This window comes from Stigmatopora nigra, chromosome 14 (genome assembly GCF_051989575.1).
Source record: "Stigmatopora nigra isolate UIUO_SnigA chromosome 14, RoL_Snig_1.1, whole genome shotgun sequence".
Lineage (NCBI taxonomy): Eukaryota > Metazoa > Chordata > Actinopteri > Syngnathiformes > Syngnathidae > Stigmatopora > Stigmatopora nigra.
The window spans coordinates 6,061,570-6,073,880 of NC_135521.1; the positions used below are offsets into that span (position 1 = coordinate 6,061,570).

Here is a 12,311-nt window from a genome sequence, read left to right on the forward strand (position 1 = left end):
ATAGATGGCCAGTCAGTGCCTTGCAGGCTTGTGGTCAAGGCCAGTGCCAGACTTTGTTCTCATTTGTAACAACAGGTGATTGCACCAGCTTGGCATGTCGCTGGGCATCATTTGCATGATATACAAGTCCACATGTGGGCCATGGCGATAAGTCTGGCTGTGCATTGGGCCTGTTGGATTAGTGCTGAAGAAGGAGACATCCACTTTGCCTTTGGTATAATTGGGGTTTATTTTAGGACGCCGTGCACAAGTCTCTCACTCCAAATGCTAATTTTTTTCAACACAACATTAAATAAATACATTATTTTTCTATGGGAAGGAAAGGAGACAAAGGGAAGTATATTAAAAAAAAAAATACACACGCACACACATGTCACATCTAATGTATTTTAAAGCTCGTGGCTATGACTCAAAGTCCCTTATGTACATTTGAGTGATCACACATGAAAAACGGAATGCTTCTAATTGCTTAACAAATCATAATGACAATATGACCTGAGGTTTATGACAATTCTCTACACTAGTGTTGTGTGTATATGTATTTATCCTATGGTTGTCTTAATTCTCAGTCACGGCTCCCCAAGAAGCGAATTTCTATTTTCAAGAGACGTATTTGATGTCACTCTACGTCTGAAAAGTGTTTTTAGGCCCAGTTGAACAATTGATCCCCTTCTGAAAAAACATACAAAAAATGAGTGTACATCACATGAAGAAGACTACTTTGATGCCAGATCCTTTTGTCTCTAGTTTATCCAAGGAGACTTAATAAAGAATGTTTTGCTTTGGAAAATGGCCTATCGATTAAATAGGTGTCTGAAATGCATGTCAAGGATCCTTGGCCATTCTCATCTTTTCCTTATTTCTTCTGGGAATGTTGTAATTAAGTTTGACAAGGAAGTGAATATCCTATAGATTTTCATAACACTCTTGACCCCTCATTGTTGAAACTTTTTTTACATTTTCATTTCTGTTTTTGTTTTTCTTACTGTTCAGTCACAGCTCTCTTATTTCATATTATTTTTTCCCTCAATGTCATGCTAGTTATTAAATAAATAGAGACAATTTATCAGGCATAACACAACAATAAGTCCCCTGCACTTTTTCAAAAGGCACTATTAGTCCACCCTGCACATGGTCATGCTTTCACACTTTTTTTTCTTCTCTTTTCACAATCAAGTTTCTTGCAAGAAGGCTTGTATTTCCCATGTGGAATTGTTTCCACTTCAATCACACGCATTCATCTGGATGCTTTGTTTTGGTATATTTTTTTTTCCTGTAGAAAATATCTTGTAAACTGTGCTGTTTACCGTTTGCTTCTTTGATGGCTTTGCTCACCGTATTTGTGGACGGTTTCTGCCAAGGCCCCTCAGCGAATATTTGTTGCACTTGCCGTCGTCTTTCCTGCTGCCGTGTATGGATGTGTGTACATGTTTGTGTGTCTAGAGGCCTGTGGTGAGCAGTCTGGCCCATCACGGTCGCCTGGTTCCCCCACTTTGTGTCACATATGGCGCTGCCTTTGTGTCAGCAGTGCTCTACGGGGTTCCTTATAATTACCAAGATAACAGACAAATGGATTGAGGAGCTCACATAGGATTTGATTATTCGCTACTCCGTCTTTCTGTGTTCGTTCTTCACATGCACTCAGCTGAAGCAGTCTGACTTTTCTTTTTTTTAATTAATTGGTCCTTCTTCACTTTTCATAACTGATAACCATAGTTTTGAATGTGTGTGTGTGTGTGCATGTCTATGTTACACCTTTAATTGAAATGAAAATAGTAAGAAACAAAAGGCCTCTTCGCAGAACTTTGAGGAGCTTTGTTAGAATTTTTGGGTAGTGTATATGATAGTTTGCTATGTATTTATTAGTGTGTTGGTTTGTCGTATTATTTAATTTACATAAATACTTTTGAGCCTGAATGAAAACCTCACATGGTTATTATATATTTTTAATTAGATAATGTGTTGTATTTTTTCAATCAATAATTACCATCTAATTTTTCTTGAATGCTATCTAAACTGTTTTTTAAATAATAGATAGTGCCTTGTTAAAAAGTACAAATATAATGCATGCTATTATAATGTCATCTGATAGTAAATCTAATTATGTTGTAATTAAATTGGTTACTAACTTTACAAACAGAAAGAAGGCTGTTTCAATCTTAATTTTATTAAAACTTGTGTTTTTCCAAGTTCACCAAAAAGTTCTGTCCTTCAATAATACATATGATAGGTCTGAAAATACAACTTCAGGAGCCGGTTAAGAACGAGTGAGATCAATTTAAATAGGAAATAGGTTTATTACCAGACTGCAGGATGGTTGGAGAATGCTCCGACAGCTGTGAACCTCTCACAGCCTGCCTTCCTCGCAATTCTCTCTGAATGAACAGAGTTCAGTCTTTTTATAGGAACTATAGGGTAATATTTCTAAGACCGTGATGTAGGACAGAGCTTATGTAAACAAAACTTTGGGCTAATATGCTTAGACATTAGCAGGTTTAAGTTGTATGCAAACACGATATTTTTATAGCTCACACAAACTGCCGCAGCCTATCTTATATTGCACGTTTTGAACAAACAGTTTCAAAGTGAGCTGGCTATATTCCACAATACAAGGAAACAATTGCAAGGCCAGCTAGTTAGCTATCTTACAATTTGTGGTGTGAACAAAAAATTGCAAGGCCAGCTAGTTGGCCTATCTTACATTCCACTGTCCTAACAAGCAATTGTAAAACCAGTTTGGCCACATTGGCTCGACATGAACAAACAATTATTAAACCAGTTGGCAGGTCTACCCCAATAACATACATTAAATGTAAATCAAAAACAACATTTACGTTACACATACTGTTAATTTTTTTCTCTCCACCCCCTTTAAAACAGACAAAAAAAAGGTTTAAAAAAAATCGTTGAAAGATGTAATTTGTGCGCGCATTTTTCCCTAGAGTTGGCTACGTATTGGCTCCATTGCACGCATAATGAGGTTTTTCTATTTCCGTCAATATTAAACCCATTGGATTTCATGTGTGTTCATCAGGTGGTGTATATGGAATGCACACTCTGTTTGAGTTATTATCATATATTAGCTCTATGTTTTATCCATTGTATGAATTACTCTCAACCCTAGAGGGGACAAGACAAAACGTGCAGGCTGTTATCATATAATTACATTGTAGTTTCAAATCAATTGTAAATCAATTTCATACAGGTATTTTCCCCCTTAAATGGGAATTGGATCTGCTTCTCGAGATATGATCTTTCGTCTCATTATCTAGGCGCTAATTGGGGCGTCAGCAAACACATTTGCAATGATGACTTACCCCACAATGAACATGTCCATAGCCTTGCTTTATTGCTTTCTTTTTCTCTCTCTCTCTTCCGTCCCCCAAGGGAAGAACAGAAATGTCATCATTAGTGGCCTAAGATATCAATGTGGTTCTACCTAGAACAGCAGCTCAACATTCTTAGCATTTGTCCTTTCTTTCTTCAGGCAATCTTTTATTTTTTCTGTGACATCACTCCAAACACTAATACATTGTATGAGTGTGTATTTATGTGTCATAATTTGAAGTTATAAATACTATTTCACGATGACATCAAGCTAGATCACAAGTTGATAGCCTATGAGAAAATCACTAGGGTGTGAAATCTAGCAGTATGAAGGAGCAAATACAACTTGTTTTAATGGGTTAGTCTTACTCAACTGATTGTCTTTCAGATGACATGGACTGAAAATGAGATTTGCATTTTGACTGACTTTAGATTCAAATATTCTACATTTGTCTACTTCTCTATGCAGAACCTGATAAAAAACTTGCCAGAGCAGAACGAGCTGACGTCGCTAGCGGAACTTAAAAGTGACTATGACGAGCTGGTGGAGTCTGAGCAGTTTGGAGTTGTGGTGAGTCCAATTAATCAAGAGTAATGAGTAAACAATTTGTACAATTACACACAAAATAGACAAACATGGTTGCTCTTAACGATGTTGAAATGGGAATATTTAGGTGTTTATGTTTGTGAAACTTTCCAAGCCCATTGTCACATTATGAACTTTGTATTATCATCCCCTTAATTCTCTCCTAACTCAATGAAAGTTGTTGGCCAAGTGTAATGAAGCGGTGGGGATGTCAAGTTTCCCAAATGATCATCTTGCCTGTCTGGTGATGATCATATACCTTGATGCTGATGAAGGAGCTTCACAGCTATTTGGTTCTCCAGGGAAATAAGAGACGTTAAACTCTATTGTATGAGAAACCGTTCAAGTGTGGGAGTGCATGTGTGTGTGTGTGTGTGTGTGTTTGATAAACATTTAATCCAGACACATCTGCGTTTCTTAATGAAACAACCTTAGTTGGATGAGGAAAGTTGCCGTCAAGTAATCAACTTAATTTTGTTTACACAGTAATTGCTTTATGGGGTTTCTGAATGATCTTTGAAATAGAAACAACATTGTGCATTGCGACAAGACCTTTTTAGTTGCTCTGGACATAATATATTCCTCAATATCTGATGCATGTCCTTAGATGAGTTCAGTCAAGCTCCTGCGCCCGCGTCTCAACGGCATCCTGTTCAAACTGACGTTTGAAGAGCAGGTTAACAACATTCGGCCCGACATCATGAACGTGACATTTGCCTGTGAGGAGGTAAAGAAGAGCGAAGGCTTCAGGAAGCTGCTTGAATTGGTGCTGCTGGTCGGCAACTACATGAACGCCGGCTCTAGGAATGCACAGACGTTTGGTTTCAACATAAACTTCCTCTCCAAGGTAAGTCAAATTTGAGAAGTGCCACCATCACTGGATACAACTTGTGCAATAATTAATTTGTGTGTTTGTTCTAATTACTGGCAATGTCTTACAATCAATAGTATATTTAACATCACATATTTTGCACACCAGAAAACAATTTCATCTCAAGTATTTAACGTGACACATTATTTTAACATGTAAAAAGACAGTTTGATATTGTTTATCAGATACATTTAATGGACAAAAGTAAAAAAAGAAGAGCAGATGAATCAGCTTCTACTTTGATCAAACAGTTTAGGTGCCATCTGATTCATTGTAGAGCCTGGTTAAAGCCCCGGGGGGCTGATTGGCCAATTATTGATGAACAAGCTGTGCAAAAAAAAAAAAAATCTCCCTCACTTTAGTCAATCAGAGGAATTGACCCCTGGGTGGCACTTCTAGGGTACCTAATGGGCTCATCAGAGAGGAGGAGGCTGATGACGGGAATGAGATTTATGCAAGTGCGCGCACACACACACACACACACACATGCACACCCCTTTCACAAGGACATATCTCAGGAACGAGATTGATCACCTATAACATTGTTGAACGCCCCCACACTCCTCATCAGTGGAGACAGTACAATGAAATGTGGCTTTATTATCTCTACATTATAGTGTGTAAAATAGTAGTATCAATATGATTTGATTGTTGGCAAACAATGTCAGACTTTCCTGGTGAAATACAGACATCTATTAGATCTCTAAAAAGGCCTTCCGACGTGAACAGAGACTGCGCAGTATTCATGCAACATATTGGCTGAATGGATGAAAACATCTGCTCGATTACTGAAAAACATCCCGGGTGCACTGAGGGAATAACAAGCAGCATTAAATAACAATTTGCCAGCATCGCTTAATAATTAAAGACGTGGAACAGATTTGTGTTCAATTCAAGTTGAATCAGAACAGATTTTAAGCCAACCATCAGTCAGTGTCTCGTCTGTTCAAAATTGTTTTTTTTTTCATCAGGAAAGTTCAAACTTTTTTTTAAATATACTTAAAAAACAAAAACTTTTAAAATTTTAGCTGAAAACAAACTCAAATAACCTGACACCTGGACTACACACATTTTTAAGTATCTGCCCTTCACAAGTGAAGAAAGAACGGAACGAGAGATGGACGGTCTTGTCACTGCTTTGTCTGCAGTGATGTGAACACAATATGGATCTGTATCTTTCCCATCGGGCCTAGGGAAACTTTAGGACCTGCCTGGGGGAGCTGGATGACGTTTGCTAGGGTGGTGGAAGCCCATGCCCCCCGCGGAAAAGCGGAAGATGATGAATAGATGGATGCTTTGAAAACAGCTGGCGGTAAATGAGTTAAAGAAGCCTCCTTGATGATAGGGAATATGTCTTTGTTTTTGCATTTTAGTTGGTAACTGTGTTATGAGATCGATACTATGAATTTAATGATATATGAACTGATTCAGTTGTTTCCCATCTTACATATACACTTGACAGAAGCATTTATTCTAATGCATTGTTATGGGATTGTCATCCCTTTGTTTCATCCTCCTATTTAAGCAATGTGGAAAGAGCATCATGCATTCATTAATTATATGGAAATGAGTTCAATAAATAAAGTAGTTTAGTGTGATAATGGAAGTTTGGAGTATGACACTAAACACATTGGAAATTCTAAGCCTGTGAAATGAGCATATGATTGATTCTCACTTAATCAAGGTGTGTATTTCCATGTTGATGTGTGAGGATGTTTTGCTGATGACATGTAATTGGCTCAATTTTGTGCGTGCGTGGGTTGTTGCTGTTGTTTTGGTTGTTTTGTGTTGTGCGCATGGCCAGGTGCGTGTGGGCAAATCCAACTCTAGTTGCCTGGAACATGCATACTTTCAGTGTGAGAACAAAGTGATGTGTGGTGCTAATTAGCTTCCCACAGCATGCCATTGGAGGAGCTTGGCAATCACTGCGGGGATTGATTACGGCGTAACTTTTTTTTTTTTTTTCAGACTTCTCCTTGTTTGTGCAGACAGATTTTCCAATGACAAAATACAATTTTAGGCTGAAATGCTGAAATAATAGTCTAAAAATGCAGATTTCCATAAAAATAGCGATGTAATGACTATATGAAATGGCATGGATATTTTTAAAATGATTTTGATCATTATTATTGTTTTGTAAATTACAATAAAGTAACCAAAGTGCCTAGAATTGCAATGAAAAAAAACTGTTCAAATTGACGTCTTGATTGCATGTAATACTTTGTTAATTGGCCATTTTCTTTGTTTATTCAATTTTGATTTCTTCTTTTATAGCTGCGAGACACCAAATCTCTCTCCCAGAACACAACGCTGCTTCATTTCCTGGCTGAGAAATGTGACGAGACGTATCCAGAGATTTTGAGGTTTCCAGAGGAACTGGAGCATGTAGAGAATGCCAGCAAAGGTACATTGCCATTGTTTCTAATGGAAAGCAAAGCTTTTATTGCTCATTGACATACAGCATTAAATAATATGGGCTAACACCATTTTTATTGACTGAAAGCTTGTCACGGCACCGTTCAAGTAGCTGTCTTTAATTTACACTTGGTCATTTAGATCATGATCATGTGATGGTGAGCTGAGGAGTGCCTATTTTTGTATGAATACCCCATCTTAATATCACCTTGATCTCAGAAAGTGTAATTGGTCAATATGACTATTTAATGTCACACCATAATGAATATGTTTATGAATGTGAATCCCAAGAATCCAAATGCAGAAGTGTGCATTGTGTATCACAGTGACAAGGCCAAAAAATAGAGGAATTATGACATAAAAACGGTCACAAATATATTTATTATAAGGCAGAGCCAAGGGCAAACTACTTTAGTGCTTTAGGAAGAGAGAAAATGTAGTTTGTGTGTGTGTGTGTGTGTGTGTGTGTGTGTAGAGGGGGCTTTGAGGATATTAATACTGCTGTGAACATATCTATTATCCACATTCATTTCAAGGCAATGTAGCATAATAAAGCATTGCCCGTTTTCTATTTAAACCCATCGATGTACTTGGCTCTGTATTACTCAGACAAAATGCCTTTCTGGATGAGCAGGAAAGCGGAGGAGATCATTTGTCTTTCTGTTTCAATGAACTTGGGTTGAGATGATTTCCTCTTGTGTTGAAGCTGAAAGGCTATTGAACACACGGCCGTGTGCAGAAGGCTTCATTTGGGATAAAATATCACCGATAGTGAGCCAACTGTAATCTTGAAACTTTTAATTGAAGAAAAATCATTTGAAAAACCGTAGACAGGAACTACATTGTCACATTTTTTTCTATTATCTTCAATGTTATTATGTATTATAGGACTCACAATTTGGGCTTGCTCACATTTGATGAACCAAACTTAAGTATGTACAATTTAATTTTGACCATAGAATAAACATCCAATCTAATTTGTTGAGCTAAAATATATACAAAATACTGCACATGTATTTTTCTGGTTATAACCCTAAAAAAATGAACTTTAAACCCTCATAGAATTGAAGGTAGGATACTTTGCTTAAAATTTTTCTATCATTTAAGCGTCAAATCTATCTGACCATTACTCATTGTAGCCTTAGAGCCATGGTTGGAAATGGAAACAATTTCCTCACTGGCTGTCTGAGGGATACTCGTCCCTGCACCCTGGAAGTCGTAATAGAGAAGGATCTGGGAGGTCAGCAATGGAAAAGGACAGTCTGTCATGAGGAATATTAGGAAACCCAGCTGTCGAGTTTCCACCAGCTCGGGTTGAGTGATGATTTCCACATCCCCTTTCGTGTCTTCATAGTAGATCAGTGTATATATATATAGTTATATATACATCGGGAACAACATCATTTTCCTGTTTGTTTCTGCTCTTCATAATTTCATTACATTTCTACTTAAATATATTTGATTTTTTTTAAACTAAGCATCACTCTAGGCTAATACACAATTATGACATTTTCTACATAGCGGAAACATTTAACATTGTAAATATTTACATAGTCTCCCCCCAAATTGTCATGATTAACTAATGTCATGACCACTTTGAGTAAGAGTCGGCAGTTCATCATCATTAACTAGCAAGGTTCATTGCTGAGACTTTACCCTGACACTGTTGAGCCACGACTTGTACACGGCGTTCCACCTATTTAATCAAATCTGCTGTTGCCAAGTGCAGTAGAACCCTGTCCTACATTGGGAACATGCTCAGGGAAGATAAGTGGTGCCTCACTTCTCTGCCGCCTGGACATTTACAACACCTGCCTTGCCTGAAAAGCAACATGCTGCAGAGTGATCCCTCTTCCCATTCCTCAAATAGCACACTATGTTCTCCGCCATATTAACGATCAGATCACAAATAAGTGATTAACTGTACCAGTAGAGGAATCTGTCAATGAGACTGTTGGGAAACGTTGCTCCTTAAACGCCAAATATAATGACTCCTCTACAAAATGGTAAAATGTATTTAAGTATTATCGTAAGGACCAAGTGACTATTGACATTTTGCATAATGCCTAAGAATGTGATTTTAAATCTAATCAGATTTCCCCTTGCTGTGTCAAGGGTTTATTCTTCTTTGCTTATTTTGCAGAACTACAACTGCACTGATTTGCATTCAGAACAACACATTCATCATATTTAGACAAAACAGATGCCATACAGATTTAGATATTACATTTTTAAACATAGTAATCACTTGAATGACTTTTTGTCAGTGACTGATTATGAATTACTTTCCTAGAAAAACATCACGGTAATTCAGAATAAGAATTAAGGTAATGATGAGAAATGGTTTTAAAAATAAGGAAATCAAGTTGTTGTAAGGGAGATCCATGACGACTTTTGATAAGATTGTGTCAAAAGTTAACAACAATACTTAGGAGGTTTTCTCATATTATTATTACTATTTTTATAGATGTACAATGTGTCAGGAATCATCAATAATTGACTGATTACCCTTCCGTTGAGCACTTTTGATTCATTTCCAAATTCCCAGATGTGGAAATGTCACTTTTATTTCATTAGTCAAGGATGACTGACTGGAATGGCTTTGTCTGTGCTAATTACATTTTTTTGAAAGTAAAGTAAAAAAAGAAATACTTCTCTTGAAATGATCTTTACTTTTGTGCCGCCATTGACAACATCTAAATCCATTTGAATTGGTAGAAGGTTGCAAATACTCAGTAGTGGCATTCTAAATTTATTTTTTTGAGGAAGCAGTGACATTTTTGCCTTTGGTATTGTGTACATCACAACTCCCGTATTTTGTTTTTGTCAGTTATGGAATAGTTTGGAGACCTTTGGTCCAAACTTTTATAATCAATGTTTGTTTCAAGCAACCAGAGTGATAAATGTTTTTGAAAGGCTTATCATCACAAAATGCCACACATGTCATTCCAAACATGTTATTTAGCCATAAAGGCAGAAGTGCTGCTGTTTCCAAACCCTTTCCTTCACTGGCTCACTGCTGCTATTGACCACACTTTGCCGCAAAACGTGTCTGCGGCTTAAATGTTGTCATAAAGTGGGTGTCTTTTGCCAAGCCTTCCATATGAACGCAGGTGGGAATTGACTTTGGATAGTAAATTGGGTCATTTTTTATCATAGGTTGTCATCAATACATAATTTAAAATCACAGCCTGGAGGCAGCTCCTCATCTGGATTTCTTTTTTTTTTTTTAACCACTCCCTCTGGAATTGGCTACACAGCACCCTTGGGAGGCATTGCATGCCATTACATTCACCATCATTCACTATCTTAAGATTTATAGGCACTCATTGGCTGTATTGCAACATTTACCATTGCTGTCACATTTTTTTACACCACTTAAGACCACCTATGTGAATAATGAACTATTGTACATATAGTACCCATTCAATGAAGGCTTATTTTTCATTCATAGTTTAGCTTTTAGTTTTTAAAATCACCTTTCAATGTGATTATTCTAATGTACATCAGTGGTTATAGGATTCACATTTGTAGGCTATATTATATGTTGGTTAGCTTCTATGCATTATAAGCATGTGGCATATTGATGGTATGTGTGGGTGCTCTTTTGGCCGTGGGGAGTTCACAACTTTTGTTTAGAATCACCTGTGGATCATGTCGGCTTTGGCCACAAAAGGCAAACTTTGACGTGCATTTTCAACTGCATATACTGGTTATAGGCCTAACATATATATTTTTTATAGGGGAAAACTACCTCATGTAGAGTACAATTCTAGCATCAGATTTTGCAATTGTTTTCTAAATGAACATACATTCACACACTGTTTTAAAGTTAACAGAAACAGTCTTGTGGCTTGCCTTGACATTGCATTGCAGCTGAGACCAGTACGTTCACTGTTGTCTTTTTTTATACCTGCAAGTTAACCAGGTGCAAGGAGGAATTGATTGTTGTTGGCTTCCAGGAGATAAAGCCTCTGACACTGTCTGTTGTGCTCATCATCAGGTGGCCTTTTCTGTGTGTGCAATGTTGCCATGTTGATGGCTTAAGTCATAATAGCGGTTAGGGCATTCTCAAGCGGGCTTGTCAATACAAATGGAGGCAGAGAGTATGATGTTTCATGTCAAGGCTATTACTGTTTTCAACCTTTGCTCCTCACTTGGAGGGCCTCACTTTTAATGAGTTATATACAATGCTGAGAGCTTTTTTTTGTTGCATTTCACTATATACAATAATTAGTGCTTTCAGAACATATTTAAATTAGTACAACACTAATGTTCTTCCTGTCTATGCATAAGATATGCAAGATGTATATATGCATATATACGGAATTATTATTGCGATGATTATTCCACCATATTCTTTTGAGTTACTCCACTTCCTCTCATCTCATTAACTTACTGTACGCTTGAAAAAATCCAAGATTTCTACCAACAGTTATATATCACATATCCCAAAGAAGCACTGCAATGTAGCCATTGTTAACCTCATGTGGAAGAACTGGCTCAACATCCACTTACTTTTTTTCTGATAATATTTTGGCCTCAGGATATATTACATATTGCAAACATCCTGTATTGCTGCTACTTCCAAGGTGCAGATATGATTTTCTTTGGCGACCTACATTTAGAGAATAGTATTATGCCCAGAGCTGTTGAATCTTACAATTGGCTGCAAGCAAAAAGACCCCCTACGTACAGCTCCTTTGGGCTACATGATTACTGTATAAATACCCTTGTGCTGTTTGTCTTTTACTGCTCTTTTTTTACTACCCAGTACATCCTACAAATTGACTAATTGTCCCCTTATCTCTATATGCTATGCTTCATTTGCCTGCATTTGTAAAGATGCATTTTTGAATACAGTATGACCAAAATACAGTATTCCTGGTTGGTATTATAAGGTGCATAACATTTATCAAATGTTGGTGTTTATCTCAGTAATTGTTGTATCACTGAGATTATACACCTAAACAATAATTGATGATAATTTGATGATTGTGGCACATATATTTATTTGGATAAGCAAAAAAAAAATACTTTGGGTGATGACACATTCCTGACTGCATCTTTTTTTCCAAACTGAATAACATTATTGGTCAATATCAATAATTC

The 12,311-nt window shown here is 37.0% G+C and overlaps 1 protein-coding gene across 1 annotated transcript in view; it reads left to right on the forward strand.

The window, feature by feature from the left end:
- The window catches only part of diaph2 (diaphanous-related formin 2), a 191,244-nt gene that overhangs the window by 110,697 nt on the left and 68,236 nt on the right, over window positions 1-12,311 (forward strand). Inside the window, exons 24-26 of the mRNA XM_077732903.1 lie at window positions 3,797-3,898; window positions 4,521-4,760; window positions 7,059-7,188. Coding sequence (XP_077589029.1) covers window positions 3,797-3,898; window positions 4,521-4,760; window positions 7,059-7,188 — 472 coding nt within the window. The remainder of the gene's footprint in view (window positions 1-3,796; window positions 3,899-4,520; window positions 4,761-7,058; window positions 7,189-12,311) is intronic.